This window comes from Centroberyx affinis, unplaced genomic scaffold (genome assembly GCF_046629955.1).
Source record: "Centroberyx affinis isolate AG114_WGS23_722 - 3 ecotype Tasmania unplaced genomic scaffold, CSIRO-AGI_Caff_v1 ptg004841l_1, whole genome shotgun sequence".
Taxonomy (NCBI): domain Eukaryota; kingdom Metazoa; phylum Chordata; class Actinopteri; order Beryciformes; family Berycidae; genus Centroberyx; species Centroberyx affinis.
In genome coordinates, this window is record NW_027282364.1 from 1 (window position 1) to 16,373 (window position 16,373).

A 16,373-nucleotide genomic window follows, 5' to 3' on the forward strand; every position below is an offset into this window, starting at 1 on the left:
ATGTATGCTTCTTTCATAATAAAATGTTGTATGAAAAAAAAAGTATTGTCTGTCTGGATTATTGAAAAGAGGTTTATCATTGTGCGGACACTTTAAACGGCTCAATGATTGTCCAGAGAAGGACACAAGGTTAAAATTATCCAAAACATGTCACGTGAACAGCTTTGCGTGATCTCATGTTACATCAGTTTATGTTAATGAGGGGAATATCTGGGCGGGGGTGGGATATTTTGGAAAAGTTCATGGAAATCTAGTTTATGGTATAGCGCCATCTGGCTGCGGACACAGGCAACTGCATGGTGCTTCATGTGACACTTTTTAGGTCACATGACTGCCGAAGTCCCATTCGATCGCCAAAATAAACAACAGGGAAACCGCTGGTATGGCAGCGTAGACAAAATAACTTGACAGGTCACTAATAAAGAATTGAAATAATCCCCAGGACATGCCAGAGTTTCTGCCAGGAGCCAGCAAGGTGAGAGCATCTATTTTGAAGTGAACTGACCCTGTGGTTGGAAATTAAACGCGCGTGTCAGCAAAATGAATGGAGCATTCATTACACTATTATGTCGTGTATAGCTGCTGTCTGTCACTGGTTTACACTATGTATTGAAGCTTATTTGATAGGCAGTTGTGTAACCATTAGGATCTACTTTGTTTATAGATAAAATGGCGTTGTCATCGCCAGCAGCAGTCCTTTTGGCCCTTGTTGTCTTCACAGTAGTGACCCTCTCCACAGGTAAGGCACCAACACAGCACAGCACTTTATTTTTTCTTGCAAGGGCCCTATCACACTGCTATGTTCCCTCTTTCGCTGTATATATTTTAAGTAAAACATGGTAAAACTGTATATATTTTAAGTAAAACTCTTTACTTCCCCAATACAGTGTGGCACTCACCCAGAGCAATAGTCCATATGAGTTTATGTTTCTTTTCCCAGGAAGCAATAAATGTGTGTCCCGTAACTTCGGCCATGACTCTGTGGTGTGTGAGTGTAATTCAACATACTGTGACAGTGTTGGGTCGGTCACCCTGCCTCCACTGGGCCAGTTCTCCTCCTACCTGAGCAGCATGGCTGGCAGCAGGCTGGAGAAAGGCCAGGGTCAGGTCCACGCTAACAGCACTGGGGCAGGTGAGGAAGGTGTTGGGTTGCGTGCAAAGCTCTGATCAGCTGTACACTTGTCATCTCTCTCATCCGAGCCTCTTTGTGTGTGTGTGTCTCTTTCAGGCCTCAGGTTGACTATTGTTCCCTACCAGAAGTACCAGAGGATCAGGGGTTTTGGGGGAGCCATGACAGATGCAGCAGCTATTAACATCCTGTCCTTGTCTGCTGGCACCCAGGACCAGCTGTTAAGACAGTACTTTTCTACTGAAGGTTTGTGCGTGTTGGTGTGTGCACGTGTTTGTCTGTTACTGGTCATAATTTATTCCCACGGACAAAAGAAAGATATCAGAATCATCCAAATCATCCAGCATGACTCAAGACATCAGAATCATCCTAATTATTCAGCATAATCATCCAGCGTAACTCACACCAGTCCTTCTTGACGCTGTGTGTCTGGCAGGTATAGGCTACAGTGTGGTGCGTGTACCCATGGCCAGCTGTGACTTCTCCACCCGTCTGTACACCTACGCTGACACACCTGGAGACTACAGCCTGGACAACTTCACACTGGCTCCTGAAGACACCAACATGAAGGTCTCTCTCTCTCTCTATCTATCTCTTTCTACTACGGTTGCCCTGAGGGTCAAAACACAACAACATTTCACAAAACACAACGACATTTCACAAAACACAACGACATTTCACAAAACACAACGACATTTCACAAAACACAACAACATTTCACAAAACACGACATTTCACAAAACACAACGACATTTCACAAAACACAACAACATTTCACAAAACACAACGACATTTCACAAAACACGACACAACAACATTTCACAAAACACAACAACATTTCAGATTACGGAAAAGGTGGGATAACACTTCTTGTGATTGGACAGAACCCAAGTCCCTGGCGACAGTTCAATGTCATTTCCTGTTTCTATTGTGTACTACTCTGAAATGTTGTTGTGTTTTGTGAAATGTTGTTGTGTTTTGTGAAATGTCATTGTGTTTTGTGAAATGTTGTTGTGTTTTGACCTTCTCTCTCTCACACACACACAAATATCCCTTAGTCTGTCCCTCTCTCACCCATCTTCTTCTCCTCTTCTTCCTCTGTTATTCCTCTCTCTCTCCCTCTCTCAGATCCCCCTGCTGCAGCGCGCCCAGGCTCTGTCTCCTCGTCCCCTGTCTCTGCTGGCGAGTGCCTGGAGCGCCCCAGCCTGGCTGAAAACTAACGATGCACTCATAGGAAAGGGTTCCCTCAAGGGCCGGCCGGGGGGCAAGGAGCACAAAACCTGGGCTCAGTACTATATCAGGTGAAACATGAAGCTTCCCCTCAGTCTGGCAACACACATCGGTAATACTGGATTAAGTAGAAATTAATTCTGCTGGTTCCTTTTGCTTCTGTCCCCTCAGGTTCCTTGAGGAATATGCCAAACACAACCTGTCCTTCTGGGCATTGACCACAGGGAATGAGCCCTCTGCAGGAGAGATGACAAACTACAGGTCACTCCTCACATTATATTACATTCAAACAAAAGATGTGAAAATCAATATGAAGCATCTACATGGCTGCTAAATTTCTCAACAATGTGGAGAAGAATAGATTTTTCAGTGTTTAATATTTGACCCACTGCAGTTTCCAGGCTCTGGGCTTCACCCCGGAGGAGCAGAGGGACTGGGTGGCGATGGACCTGGGTCCTGCCCTGCACGCCTCCTCACACCCCCGCACACACATCCTCATACTGGACGACAACCGCCTGCTGCTGCCTCATTGGGCTAAAGTGGTGAGGCCAAGAATGGAAAGATAGAGGGAATGGATGTGTTTAAAGCACTTAGTTTGAAAATGGGGGTTATTTGGCACTTGACCACCATGAAAAGCAGAATATAAACTAATATAAACTACTCACCACAATCTGATGCAGCTGGGATTTGTAGCGTTTGGACTTTTACTTCCTATTCATTTGAATGAACGAAAATAGCCTGAAAACTGACATTTAACATGTTTGTGAACAGCTTCAACAACAGAACGTGCTACTGTGATTTTCAGTTGACTGTGGGTCCAACATTTTACATAATTTCATTTACATTTTTACTGATAGAAGACAACATAGCGGAGGGATACCATTTAGGAGAGATAGTTCCTGTTTGGGAGACCGGATCTACTTTTATTTTTAAATACTAATTTTAGTGTAAACCAAGAGTAGAAATGACGACCGACCAATTACTGCTTTATTGTCTTAAAAGAGGGATCTGTTGTTGAATCTGTTCACAGACTGTGTTAAATGTTTAAGTTTTCAGGCTATTTTCGTGGCTTCATTCAAACGCTACAAATGCTACAAACTTGTCCCAGCTGCACTCGATCTTGTAGTTTATATTATGGTTTTCGTGGCCATCAAGTGCAAAATAACCCCCCATGTTAAAACTAAGTGGATTATTGCTCCTCTCTTCCCCTCGTTCTCCCCAGGTCCTCAGTGATGTGCATGCGGGCAGGTACATCCACGGCGTGGCAGTTCACTGGTACATGGACAGCTTTGTGCCAGCCGAGCTAAGCCTGGGCACCACCCATCACCTCTACCCGGAGTATTACCTGTTTGGCACAGAGGCCTGCGCTGGCTGGAGTCCAGCAGACAGAGGGGTGAAGCTGGGCAGCTGGCAGAGGGCGGAGCAGTACGCGCATGACATTATACAGGTAAGAGCGTCATATCTTATGCATGAGAGTTATACTTGTTCAGTGGGATCCATTGTTACAGAAGTGAGATTCTGGCATGCTGCGAGCTGTTCTGGAGGGGTGAGTCACCTCCCTCCATGCTGCACTGCAGGTTTAGAAGTCACACTGACTGCACACACTCCACAAACCGCCTGCAGGCAACCAGAGCAAGCTGGAACTGGTGCTTTGTCTCTTCTCTCCTCACTCTCCCTCAAAAGAAATTGGACTCCCTTCATTCCATTCATTTTGCATGGGTGCATTCACTCTCCTGACATCTTGAGAATCAGGAGGGATTTGTTTATGCAGATGTGCTGCCCATTTGACATTGAAACAAGATACTATAAGGCACTTCACTCATCTGTGGTTGTTTCTCTTTCTCCACTGCAGGACTTGAACCACTATGTGGTGGGCTGGACGGACTGGAACCTGGCTTTGGACCAGACTGGTGGGCCAAACTGGGTCAAGAACTTTGTGGACAGCCCTGTTATAGTGATTGCTGACCGCGATGTCTTCTACAAGCAGCCCACCTTCTATAGCATGGCCCACTTCAGGTAGCATGCTGTTTTAGCTGGGTCTTAGGATTTAGTCTGAATGTCACTTCATCCAGTCCTTAAAAGGTAGCATTCTAATTTGATCCACACCAATCGCCTTTGTTTGCAGTAAGTTCCTGTGGGAGGGGTCTCAGAGAGTGGGCGTGTCTACCAGTCAGGAAACAGCCTTGGAAGTCTCTGCCTTCATCAGGCCAGATGGCTCAGTCGTTCTCATCATACTCAACAAGTATGTGAATTATGTGTGTGTGTTGTGCAGTTGATTGGCGCTTCATTCTAATAAGCTGTGTGTGTGTGTGTTTTGCAGGTCATCATCTGTGATCCAGTTCGAGGTGTGGGATCCTGTCGTGGGCTTCATCCCCTCTGCTGCTCCAGCTCATTCCTTGATCACACTTGCTTGGAACACACACTGATTAATACATATTCATTTCACCTGAACTACATACTGAATGAACATTTCAACAGACCAGAGAAAGTAAGCTTTTACTGTTGAATCCTTCTCAGCACCAAAGCAGTTATTACTTTGTGATCCTTTTCAGTACCAAGTCACTCTGTGCTTCTCCTATTAACAGGTGCCAGGTATTTTCATATCAACAAGTCCACAACATTATCAGCCATACTTATCAGCACAGCTTTCCTGATTTTAGTATGGCTCCAGTTAAATTAACCTCTGCAAACAAGATTTACCTCAACCCAGCCATGTGATTTCAATTTTTACTACTATACTTTATTTTTTATGCACTGATTCTAATCAGGAAAGGTACTTGAAAGTAATGAATGTATGTGGCCAGTGCTGAAGTATAACCGATGCCTGCATTTCTAACAGATGACATGCTTAAATTGTCCTCACAATGTCACATCTCTAAAGAAATCTAAATAATGTACAGAATTTGTAAATGCCTTAACCAGTTGCTGTATTTTTTTTTTTCAATTTTAAATAAAGTACATACTTTTCAGCTTTAACATGCTAATTCAGTGGTCTCAAAAATTCCTTGTCAAGTCTGACATGGCGTCTGAAGTATCAGCGGGGAGATACACAGTGAGACATCCTTGTATATGGTCAAGGAGAGACCATATACAGTGACACCTACATTGATTGGATTGTGAACAGTGGAAATTATGGTTTAACAATACAAAGTATAGCCATTATGGTAGGTTTTTTTTTCCAATTTATTAATACATCATACACATTTTTTCATATATATAATATACATATTTTGATAACCAGGTATTTCACATTTGCTTCTCCATTCTCAATGTTTTTTTTTTCTTTTCAAACCATAAGTTGTTGGACTAAAATTATTTACATCAAAAAAAGTGATAAAAATGTGAAACAAAAGACAAAGTCATAAACAGAGGGATAAAATGACAGAGGGATGCCATCTGTTTATAATATATACACCAGAAGGAGGAAGTCGAAATCTAAAGCATTAGGGAGATAACAGGCCGAGTTCCATAGTGAGGCCTTGCCCCTTTCCTATATCCTTGCTGGGCACAAAGCTTATCCTTTCAGATGTAACAGGGTCCAGACAGGTGTAAGGAATCCTTAGCTTTCATTTAACGTCACAGCTCCCGTTTGTGGCCATTACACAGCAGCCATTCTGCATCCTTCCTAGAAAATACTCTTGTTTCATTCATTTATTGAAGGACACTAAACGGCAAGAGTGAAAGCGACACATACTTGGTCCGATGTGAACCATATGCCTTAGAGGGCTCAGTTGCAGGTTTCAGCTGATCGTGGGCTGAGTAAAGAGGGCAAGGTGTATGAAATATAGTCTGGCGTTTCCCCACAACAGTGTATTACAGCAGTGCATTTTCAGAAGGATGGAAAAAGGGGGTTGGTGTGAGAAGTGGAAGGTAAGACGACATGGGCCTGATGATCAATCTGGGCTGTTTGGTTGTGATTAGGCAAAGGAGATCAAACAGACCTCAATGGACTTGTGTATGAGAGCTGTATACATGGTTCGGGAGAAAGTCATTAAAATAGAAAATAATAAAAAAAAAAATCAGACTGAGACTATGACTGCAATAGAGATGAACAGAGGAGAGTGAGAAGCGTTATGTCTTCTCTGTGTGTGTTGCTGAATGTAGGCGAGGGGAACCGAGGGATGACACAGGTGGGCGTCTCAGAAGGACCATCTCTCCTGTGTGCGAGGGTCCGTGGAGAGGGAGGGGGACTCTGGTGGGGGCTGGCTGCTGCTGTCTTCTCCATTCAAACCCTTCCTACACACTGGACATGTGTCATGCTGCATGGAGAGAGAACAAGACAACGTGTAGAAAGCTTAGATTAGCTTTGGGCAGTTTTCTCAAGTGTCTGGCTAGTGGTAGACAAGTTGCTTCCTCATTATAATATCAGTCCTGTTTTTTGTGATACTCAGATTGTTCTTTGGCCTCGATTGCCATCTAGCTATCTGGTGAGTCAAATAAACATCAGCAATGATTGGCAGATTGGGGCAAATGTGGCATTTTCAAATTTAGGATAAAAACCATCCTGATTTAGCATTAAACAATGTATTGTTGATTTAAGCTGATTTGAACGGGAATTATGAGTCATTGTGGGGTTTTTACTCTGATGGGCATTCATTTAGCAGTAGTGATAGCTAAATTTAGCCTGATGTTTCTGTGGTGATTACCAGAGAACCAACGCATGCTTTCAAGGTTCCTTTAGGTCTTAAGACTACCCCAACACTAAAGAATAACATGAAGATCTCATAAATAGCACAAGCTATCATCAAGGGCCTATCCCTTGACTCTTGGTCTGCAAAGTTCTGCTTTCTTCACCATGATTCTCACCATTTCCAGCCATGGTACTATACAGTCTGAATGAAAGAAGTGGTTACAGGGTAGCTGTCTGACAGGCTCTCCCACTGCAAAGTCCTCTTTGCACACCGGACATTCCATACTGCAGTCTACAGGGGACAGGACAAGAGACACAAATGTGATTTATCATTTAAATGGTATCAAAACCCTGACTACATCAATATCTCTAGTGGTAATAGTCACTAAGTTACTTGGTAATGACTTGAGAATGTCTTGGGGATTGCAAGTTGCTGCACAATTGCATTTCTTGAGAAGACGTCAACAAGGTCATTATAGCCTCATCTGTGTTTGCATCAAAAACATTCCCGAGGGGAGCATTGAGATGACTTGAGGGTAATAAGCATCGCCTTCCTACTGACAAAAGACACCGAAACAACAGTTATGTCGGCCTAGGCCAGAAAGAGGCAGAGGGAGAGACACAGATCTTCATTTATCCCAATGAGTCAGCTATCAACAGCCCTGCAAAAGCCATGCAGCATAGCTAAATGCATAGATAAAGTTGGGAGGTAAAATAGGGCAATATAAGAGATATAACATAACATAAGAGCAGAGCCAAAACAAGGGTGGGGAGAAAGCCAGGGGAGGTGGATGACCAGCAAATAAAAAAACTGTAGTCTAAAAAGGAGTTTATGGTACAAGCGGTTGATCTTCTCAGAAGAAAATGGGCATTTCATCCCAAACTGATTTTCTGTGCAAAATACCAAGGCTTCACTTGGCATACAGCAACAGCCTAGAAATACAAGTACCTGTCCATGCTATACCGAACTGCCACGCAGAGTTTTAAATAAACACGTATTTACATAATGCCAGATTAGCAAATCATTACAGATTGTACTGAGGAGGCCTATACTTGATGCACATCCTCTCCCAGTATAGTAAGCACTGAATCAGCTGAATGGCCATCATATAGCCAACAGGTGTGTACTTAGCTACTCTGCTAAATACAGTCATTGTATTCAGAGGATCAGACTGACAGCTCCAGCCATGTCCTCAAGCAATATTGTAATTTGATGTTAGGGGGCACGGTGACAGTAACATTGTGAAGACACAGTGAGACAAAGGGAAAGAGAAGAAGAGTGACTGACCTGCTTGTTCCTGAGAGATGTTGACAGTGGGGAGAGAAGAGATCTTCTCTTTCTCTGCTGGAGGAGGCCCCGTGTTCTCAAACTGACCTAATAACTACACATACACACACACAAACTCACATTTATAAACTGAAGAGAAATTAAAAGGTGACTTCGTATATTGCTTATATTAAGTTTGGTTTACCTGCGTTATAACGGCATCTAACCCTCCCTGCCCCCAGGCATAATCCCCTGGGTTAGAGTGCAGCATCCCTGTCCTGAAAGACACACAGACACCAAAAATTGATAACAAATATGCACAAGCCATGGTTTTCATAAAATTCACCATGCTCCACCATATTTCACAAAAGCTGATTTGATTCAACAATTGTGACAAACATTGTGTCATCTTACCATGAGAGGGGAGGTGAGCCAGGGACTCCAGAGTTGGCAAATAGACCAGCAAGAAACTGTTGTACGATCCTGAGAGAAAACATACAGGCATCAAATAATGCCATCACCAAAAATAAAGACTGGAAGGTGCATAATTAGCACTACAGTGATTATAAGTCGGATTATGCAAGGCAGGCTAAGAGAGTCAAGTGGATGGTAAGGAAGACTGACAGACAAGTGTGTGGGGTTGAGGTTGAACCAGCCAGTGACTCACCCTTCCACAGCAGGCGAGCGGTCTGGCCTGCTGCTGCCTCTGGACCGGTATCTCCTCTGGCTGTGCAGGCGAGGGGGGACGTCCTGGCCCCCAGTGTTTCCCCAGCTCCTAGTGGACCACCCATTGGTCCTCCTAGGCCTGCTGGGACTGACCCCCCAATTGGTCCCCCTCCCAGCCCCCCCAGCCCGCTGAGACCTCCCAAGCCCCCTCCCCCTCCTGGGACCCGTGGCTCCGAGTCAGGGCTGTCGCCGTCTGTTGTGAACGGCCGCTCCACGAACAGCAGGTGCCATAGCTAGTGGGATGAAGGGAGAGAACAGGTGAGGGCACAAGTAGAGGTTCGAAGAGGGCGGGATATTCAAATGGAGAAAGTGGGAGCATGGACAGGAAATCAAGTAATGCAATGATAGAGTAAAAATGAAAGCCAAGGACAGAACATGGGAGAAAGCAAGCATGCAATGAGGAAAAGAAGGGCATAGGTCAAAGGAAAGGTGAGTGAAGGGGCAGGGAAAGAGAAAGACTGAGTTAACCAAAACACAGAAAACAACTGCAATCAATCCTCCTTGCCCCCACCCTCTACTCCCCCAAATCTCTCAGCATAACTCGTACCTCTGCAAACTGTGTGGCTGTGTCATCTATCCCGTTAGCACCGCCCTCTAGGAGACTGATGGAAACGGCGCACAAGGGGACAAAAGACACAACATTAGCAACATCCACTGAACCCTGTGCACATGAACAGCGTTAGTGTTAACCTGGAACAAAACTGAATGAAGAGTTGGCCTAAAAGTGCCTCTAGTGCCAGTACAGACAGGCGTACTACCCAGGTCCTCGTAAATAGGCATGAGGCAAGCTTTAACAATCCATGTGCCTGATTTTGTTCCAGCCCAACACTAAAAGGCCTTGACATCACATGTTATCTGGATCTGTAAAGTAGATACCTAAATAGAGACTCTTACCTGGAATCTTCTGTTACTTCCTCTATGAACCCTGAATCACATCTTGGACAGATGTATTCCTAGGAAGAGTCAGGGCATTTGATTAGATCCGTAGGTGGTTACATATCCTAGGCTGCATCTTCTACTACAGTGGCTGGGAATCACACAGACACTGTAAAGACATGATGCTGACTGGCTTGACCAACATAAAAATACAGTGTCAGCAATCAGCATCGGTATTTGCGAGTATATCACTGTATGTCACCCAGTCTGTATGACGGTCCGTGTTTTATGAATGTGACTCAGGAAGTAGAGCTGGTCTGCCAGCCACAGGTAAGGTGTGGAGAGTTTCAGAGACAGCTGCCTATAAAATGAGGAAGCACTACTGTCAGTCCTTACAGCTGAAAGATGAGTTGTCCCCCTTGTAATGTTTGTTGTAAACAAAAACACTTTCCAGACAGAGTTGTGTGTCATTTGGTCATAAAGGGGCGGTCCGTTGTATAAATGGGAACATGAGTGAAAACATGAGTGAGTTGCTCCTTGTGATATAGTAGTGGGGTGATAAACTGGGGTGTTGCAGTCAGCGGGCACAGTGAAGACATGCCTCAGGACTGAGTGTGCCTGAGACAAGCAGGCAAATTTAGCTTCGGTGGCAGGCTGCAAGTATCTGGGATTACAGTCGACCATAACCTAAAAGGATTCTGTTTGGCTATAACTTATGTGGTTGAGAGGATATACACACATTGACTGACAAACACAGAGGACACAAAAAGAGATTGTAAACCTGGCTAACTGTCCACAATATATTATTAACTACGCAATCAAGCAAATATAATGTATAACATTACCTAGGGTTAGCCAACATTTGTCAAGACAAGGGTCATGTCAACGCTCGGACATCATGTTACTCTCACTTTTGGCTATAAAAATGAAACTAAAACCGAGATTATGTGGTATGTTCCCAATTTTCCCCAAACGTCGTTCCAATAGTGTGATCTTATCTGAAACAAGGAATGAAAACCAACACGGCATAACGCTACTTAAAGTTAACATTGGATATAACGTTAATCGACAAGCCAACACAGAGCTTCTCTCAGCTGTGTTCGTGTTGTTCTTCAAAACACAACATCCCTGAGCTGGCTGTCAAAAGCATTTCTTGAAGCGTTGTACTCTCACAAAACTGCCCTAAACATGCAAGCTGAGCAAAACTTTCCGGCATTTGCTTCTGGGATTTTTTTGACGAATATATTAGCAAGGGTTGCGAGTTGATTCAGTAAGTTACAACAACAAACGCCAGCTCGCTGGACCGCCGATCCAAGGGCCATAGCTAACTGGCTAGCTAGCGTTTAGCTATAGCAAGCGAAACAAATGTTATTTCAGACTAGGGTTCACTTGTCAACCGCATGCAATGAAAGCAGGAGGTATGATGAATCGAGGACGACAACACATTTGTCTTACCGGGAGCTTGGGGCTCACTTCTCCCTTACAACAGTGACAGAAAAACCGATGCGGGGGTACAGCCGCAGCCTCCGCCATCTTCCCCAGACTAGCACAAACACTGACGTCGGTCCTCCAGCAAACTGAACACAGCCATCCGCCTCCAGCCCAGCATGCACCGCGACAGTTATTTGGGGGCGAATTGAAGCAAAGGGCGGAAGTTGTTATTGTGTTGTCAAAGAGCCACATGTGTTTAGTTTTCCATCTGTGGGATGCTTAAAAACAAGGGTCGCATCTGTCCAGAACGTAAGCCAGGTGTTTCGGAAAGGTTTGTGAAAATAGTAATAGTGAACGTATCGGATAACATAAATATTAAGTTGTAAAACCTGATCGATTGCGTGAGAAGTGTTATCTAACTGTCTGGTTACCTAAGTATGACGAAGTATAAATTACTTTAGCTTCCTGGCAGTGTATTTTGGAAAAGCTGTGCATACTTACTGGTGTACTGTTAATGGTAAACTGTTAATGGTCACTGTTATTGGTCTGTGCGTGTGTGTGTGTGTGTGTGTGTGTGTGTGTGTGTGTGTGTGTGTGTGTGTGTGTGTGTGTGTGTGTGTGTGTGCGTTTGCCTGAGTTCGTTTGTGTATCTGTCTGTGCCTGAACGTGTCTGTGTATTTAGTTATACTGTCACTTGGTTGTTGGTTGTATATACTGTATATATCTGTATGTGTGTTTCTCTGTGTGTTCCCCCTACAGATGACTGCCCAGGAGGTGCGTTTGTGTGGCCTCCTGCTGCAGGAACACTTTGGAGATGTGGTGGAAAAGGTGGGAACACACTTGCTCAGAGGTGGGGCGCAGAATCTACGGACCATCATTCATGAGACTGGCACCCCACTGGACCTGGTACTGTTGGAGTCCTATTCTTACTCCTGCTTTGCTGTTACTGCTTTTATGGCTAACACACACACACACTCTTTAGTGTATAGTACAAAAATGGGACAATACTTATCATGGGGCAGAAAAATGTATTGTGATATTAGCTATATTTTATTCTGCTCTAGTAATCACAAATGAAATGGCTTGCCCATCACAATTTCACACGCTATCCATCTAAATTATATTATTTGTAGTTTGTAATAACATTTTTAAATTGTTGTTTATATTCTAGCAAGCCAGTGCCATCGCTGGAAAGATTTGTGGCTCAGAAATGAACATAATTCTGCACAGTCAGACTTTGTTGTCCTTGAACTTTTATTTATTACATCACATCGTGGTTGTATCCAATCGTGAACCCCATATTGCGTATCGAAATGTATCGTGAGATAAGCATGCCTAGTCGCCTCATCACTTGTAGTCAACCCAACCTGTCTGTGATGTGGTCAAGCAGCTAAGACCTCTCCTCCTCCCTCCTGTGCCTCTGTCCAGGTGAAGAAGTCTCTGTGTGTGCTCATGCAGCACGGAGCCTGCGTGTTCAGCTCGGGCCGCAAAGGACCAGGCAGCCTAGTGGAGTATCGGGCCAGTTGTGAGCGGATTCTACGGATTCTGCGCTACCCCCGCTACATCTACACAGCCAAAACCCTCTACGGTGACACAGGGGAACTGATCATAGAAGAATTACTACAGAGAGGTCACATGACCATGAGCAGCACGGTGAAGACAGTCGCCGACCGCCTCACACACAGTATGGAGGGTCAGTATCAAGAAAGGGTTTAAACAGGATGAAGTGAGTGGGTTAAGTGTGAAATTAAACAATGGACTGCAAGACTGTTTTCATGACGGCAATTTCCCCTTTGTCTTCTCTCTCTTCGTCTAGAGGGTCGCAGCATGGAGTACAGCGAAGTGTCCTCTGCATTCTCCAACCTGGTGGAGACCCATTTTCTGCAGCGCTGTCCTCCAGTGGCAGAGGCAGCACCGGCAGACAGCGCTGCTCCAGCTGCCCCTGGTACCTCCTCCACCCCTGCTGCCCCTGCTAACGCCGCCCCGCCCACGCCAGAGAGCTTCACTGACTGCTACAAGGTCCCGCATGTCACACTCATAGGAAGGGGGAAACGCCGCTGCTCCAGTGAGGATGGAGAGGACCAAAGAAATGCGAAGAAGGCCAAGCTGGATACAGAGGTGAGTGTTTTTACCAGCTCAGTTACAGTTTTCACTGATTTTTTTTAAACTTGTTTCTTATCCTGCTCAGTTATCGCTCCCTTCACTTGTTATGTCTAACCGTTCTAAAGGAATACATTTGTCTCTCTCTTTCTCTCTCTCGCTCTCTGTCTCTCTCTATCTCTATTTCTGTCTCTCTCACTCAGACACATGGTGATGAGGGGATCTACTGGCAGGTGAACTTTGAGAGGTTCCACCTCCACTTCAGAGACCAGACCATCATCAGTGCTGTGGCCAACAAACTCGACCAGGTGAGGTTTATAAAAAAAGGCTGAAATATTCATTAACGACTATTGAAAATTTGACTTGCCTGCTCGCCACCAACAACTAGAATTTAGATTGGGGAAGTTGAGCTTGAGGAATAGTGGGGGGTTTTTTATTGAAGAAAGCTTGGTTTTACAATGACAACGCTGTCAAATCTGCTCTGATAGCAACATGTAGATCCAAACCTATGTGTTATTTTTTTCTGTCTAACCCAAAGTTGCCAGACATGCTCATCATGCTTAAACTAAACCAGAAATTAAAAGGGGCCTTGGGAGATGAAGAAGTATTGATTCTTTGACATGGCTCACACAGTGCATCAATTGAATGATGATCACTAGTTGGACTAACTAGACAGCAGTTAATTGCGTAAAAACCTGAAAATTATATAGCATTGCAGTTATTACCAGAACCTACTGTTGAGCCTGCTGCAGGTATCATAATTCAACAAAGGCTTTTAATGCATAGGATTTTGCGTCGATGTACAATATATGTAGGTCGTCATATTGAATTGTTGGACCAAGCATTAAGATGCCTCTAATGTATAAACTGTAGACTACATGTCCATGAAAATACATAAGTCTGTCCTAAGCAATATTAAATTTAGGCTATCTGGTGTTCAATTTGTTTACAAACTTGGAAACAAAATTATATTAATGCAGCATAAAACCTGGAAAGCTTTACCCATACACTTAATCTTACACTTCTGTCAGATGTGTATACTGTGACCAATTCATCAAATAAGTTTGTTTTATGATTGTTATCTCTCTAAACCCATTCCTCTTTTCAATGCAGACTAGCAGTGAGATAGTGAGGACTATGCTGAGGATGAGCGAGGTGACGACCCCGCCCTCTGCCACCTGCACACAGGCCCTCTCAGCCAATGAGATCTTCAGGTCCCTCCCACCCAACTACAGCATCAGCCGACCCATCTTAGACCAGTACCTCACACTGCTGGTGGACGACCCGGTACGACCTCCGCACGGATCATTTTCTTTTTCTTAATTTCCTTCCACCAGGAATCTTTCTTCATCTCTTTCTGTCCTCTCCATTTCTCAGATGGAGTTTGTGGGGAAGTCGGGTGACAGTGGAGGAGGGATGTACGTTGTCAGTATCCTTTTTATCTTCGAAATCCCTAAACGCTTTAACATGTGAGATGTCTGCACACTGTGGTTTTACTATGTAATTCATGAAATACAAGATAAGGCTGCTTTCCTTGACTCCTCTCTCAGACTTACACAGAGCTTTGGCCAATCTGGCAAGGGCAACGCTCGAGTCTGTAGTACAGGAGAGGTACGTATGTGTGTGTGTGTGTACATGTGTTTGTCATATGATCAGCAACTCATTATTTATTCACCTTTTGATTCACTCCATCATCAGATTTGGCTCCCGGTCTGCACGCATCTTCCGTCTGTTGCTAAGGAAACGTCATCTGGAGCAGAAGCAGGTGGAGGATTTTGCCATGATCCCAGCGAAGGAGGCTAAAGATATGCTCTACACCCTGCTTTCAGAGAACCTGGTTCAGCTGCAGGTACGTCCAGGACACATGGAGATGCCAGTTTCCCACTTCTTCTCTTTGCATTTAATCTTTACACTACCTACTCATTCTCTCTTAACAGCCATGATTTTTTGCTCTTCAGGAAATCCCCAAGACTCCTGACCACGCTCCCTCCCGTACCTTCTATCTTTACACCGTCAACCAGCTCCCTACTGCCAGAATGCTACTTCAGAACTGCTACAAGGTAAAATAGTGAGTCTTAAAGCTCTGGATGGATGAGGACTGCAAGTGGAATAATGTCTTTAATGCTGGTTTGTGCCTTGATTGATGTCACGCCTCTGTACATTTTTCCTGTGCAGACAGTGGCCAACCTCATAGAGAGACGCCTGTTTGAGACCAAAGAGAGCAAGTGAGTGCATCACCAGTAGCTGTATGTCCCTACATTTCCTATGTCACTACCCCTGCGAGCCAGATGATCTCACATTGTCTACTCGCAGCATCATACCGGCTCACTGGGCGTGTCCCCGACTAATAGATTAATTGGTTTTGTTTGACTAACAGGCGTCTGTTGGAGAAATCCCAGCGAATCGAGGCCATCCTGGCATCTCTGCAGGCCAGCGGGGCAGAGCCTGAACAGCTGACGGAGGTGGAGGAGATGATCACCGCTCCTGAAAGGCAGCAGCTGGAGTCCTTACGGCATCATATCAACAAGTAGGAACTCAACACAACACTACTATTCCCTTTTCTGCAGTCAAACCACAATATCTAGTCGCCTCATGGGTCAGGTGGTGTTCTCATTCTCACTAGCTCTGTATCTGTGCCTTTGTCCCTCCAGGTTAGACTCTGCAGAGAACCAGGTAGATGAAACCATCTTCCTACTAGAATCCTACGTCAACTCCACCGCTGCAGTCGCACGCTGAGTCGGTCAGATGTGCGAGCATTACAACTCACACCAATAGCACTCATGAAGATTATACTGTTACTTTTTGTGTTTATGAATGCTGACTGTACGACTGATTACTGGTTTATATGCATGTGAGATAGAAGCACTGTAGCTTGGAAAGCTTTATTTAGGAGTGGAATAAAATATTTGAATTGATTATATTTTGCTTGTTTTATTACATGAATCAGCAAATGAATAAATTAAAAACAAGAATACTTGTGTTCA

At 44.4% G+C, this 16,373-nt stretch overlaps 3 protein-coding genes across 3 annotated transcripts; 2 read left to right on the forward strand and 1 right to left on the reverse strand.

Moving 5' to 3' along the window:
• Positions 1–351: 351 nt before the first annotated feature.
• Positions 352–5,324, forward strand: gba1 (glucosylceramidase beta 1). Its single transcript, XM_071545281.1, has 12 exons — positions 352–475; positions 665–739; positions 941–1,132; positions 1,229–1,375; positions 1,566–1,699; positions 2,258–2,430; positions 2,531–2,620; positions 2,754–2,901; positions 3,582–3,806; positions 4,212–4,375; positions 4,485–4,601; positions 4,680–5,324. The coding sequence occupies exons 2-12, from the start codon at positions 670–672 to the stop codon at positions 4,783–4,785; spliced, it is 1,566 nt and encodes a 521-aa protein (XP_071401382.1). The 5' UTR covers positions 352–475; positions 665–669; the 3' UTR covers positions 4,786–5,324.
• Positions 5,325–5,533: 209 nt separating this feature from the next.
• On the reverse strand, positions 5,534–11,399 carry rnf115a (ring finger protein 115a). The gene is given in 10 exon segments (XM_071545277.1): positions 5,534–6,618; positions 7,166–7,281; positions 8,278–8,371; positions 8,462–8,534; positions 8,671–8,739; positions 8,924–9,018; positions 9,021–9,215; positions 9,530–9,584; positions 9,877–9,935; positions 11,314–11,399. Coding segments are annotated over 10 exon segments (954 nt in total). The 5' UTR covers positions 11,392–11,399; the 3' UTR covers positions 5,534–6,498.
• A 93-nt stretch (positions 11,400–11,492) lies between these two features.
• On the forward strand, positions 11,493–16,311 carry polr3c (polymerase (RNA) III (DNA directed) polypeptide C). The gene is made up of 13 exons (XM_071545276.1): positions 11,493–11,620; positions 12,049–12,195; positions 12,718–12,982; positions 13,106–13,407; positions 13,593–13,697; positions 14,503–14,676; positions 14,767–14,818; positions 14,940–15,000; positions 15,088–15,238; positions 15,348–15,449; positions 15,565–15,614; positions 15,767–15,916; positions 16,041–16,311. The coding sequence occupies exons 2-13, from the start codon at positions 12,049–12,051 to the stop codon at positions 16,123–16,125; spliced, it is 1,644 nt and encodes a 547-aa protein (XP_071401377.1). The 5' UTR covers positions 11,493–11,620; the 3' UTR covers positions 16,126–16,311.
• The last annotated feature ends 62 nt before the right edge of the window (positions 16,312–16,373 follow it).

Excerpts from the sequence above, each read along its gene's own strand:
- polr3c (XM_071545276.1), top strand. The coding sequence starts at position 12,049 with ATGACTGCCCAGGAGGTGCGTTTGTGTGGCCTCCTGCTGCAGGAACAC. Across the intron at positions 13,698-14,502 it reads TGGCCAACAAACTCGACCAG|ACTAGCAGTGAGATAGTGAG; the intron begins GTGAGGTTTATA and ends TTTTCAATGCAG. Across the intron at positions 15,917-16,040 it reads TTACGGCATCATATCAACAA|GTTAGACTCTGCAGAGAACC; the intron begins GTAGGAACTCAA and ends TTGTCCCTCCAG.
- gba1 (XM_071545281.1), top strand. The coding sequence starts at position 670 with ATGGCGTTGTCATCGCCAGCAGCAGTCCTTTTGGCCCTTGTTGTCTTC. Across the intron at positions 1,133-1,228 it reads CGCTAACAGCACTGGGGCAG|GCCTCAGGTTGACTATTGTT; the intron begins GTGAGGAAGGTG and ends TGTCTCTTTCAG. Across the intron at positions 1,376-1,565 it reads ACAGTACTTTTCTACTGAAG|GTATAGGCTACAGTGTGGTG; the intron begins GTTTGTGCGTGT and ends TGTGTCTGGCAG.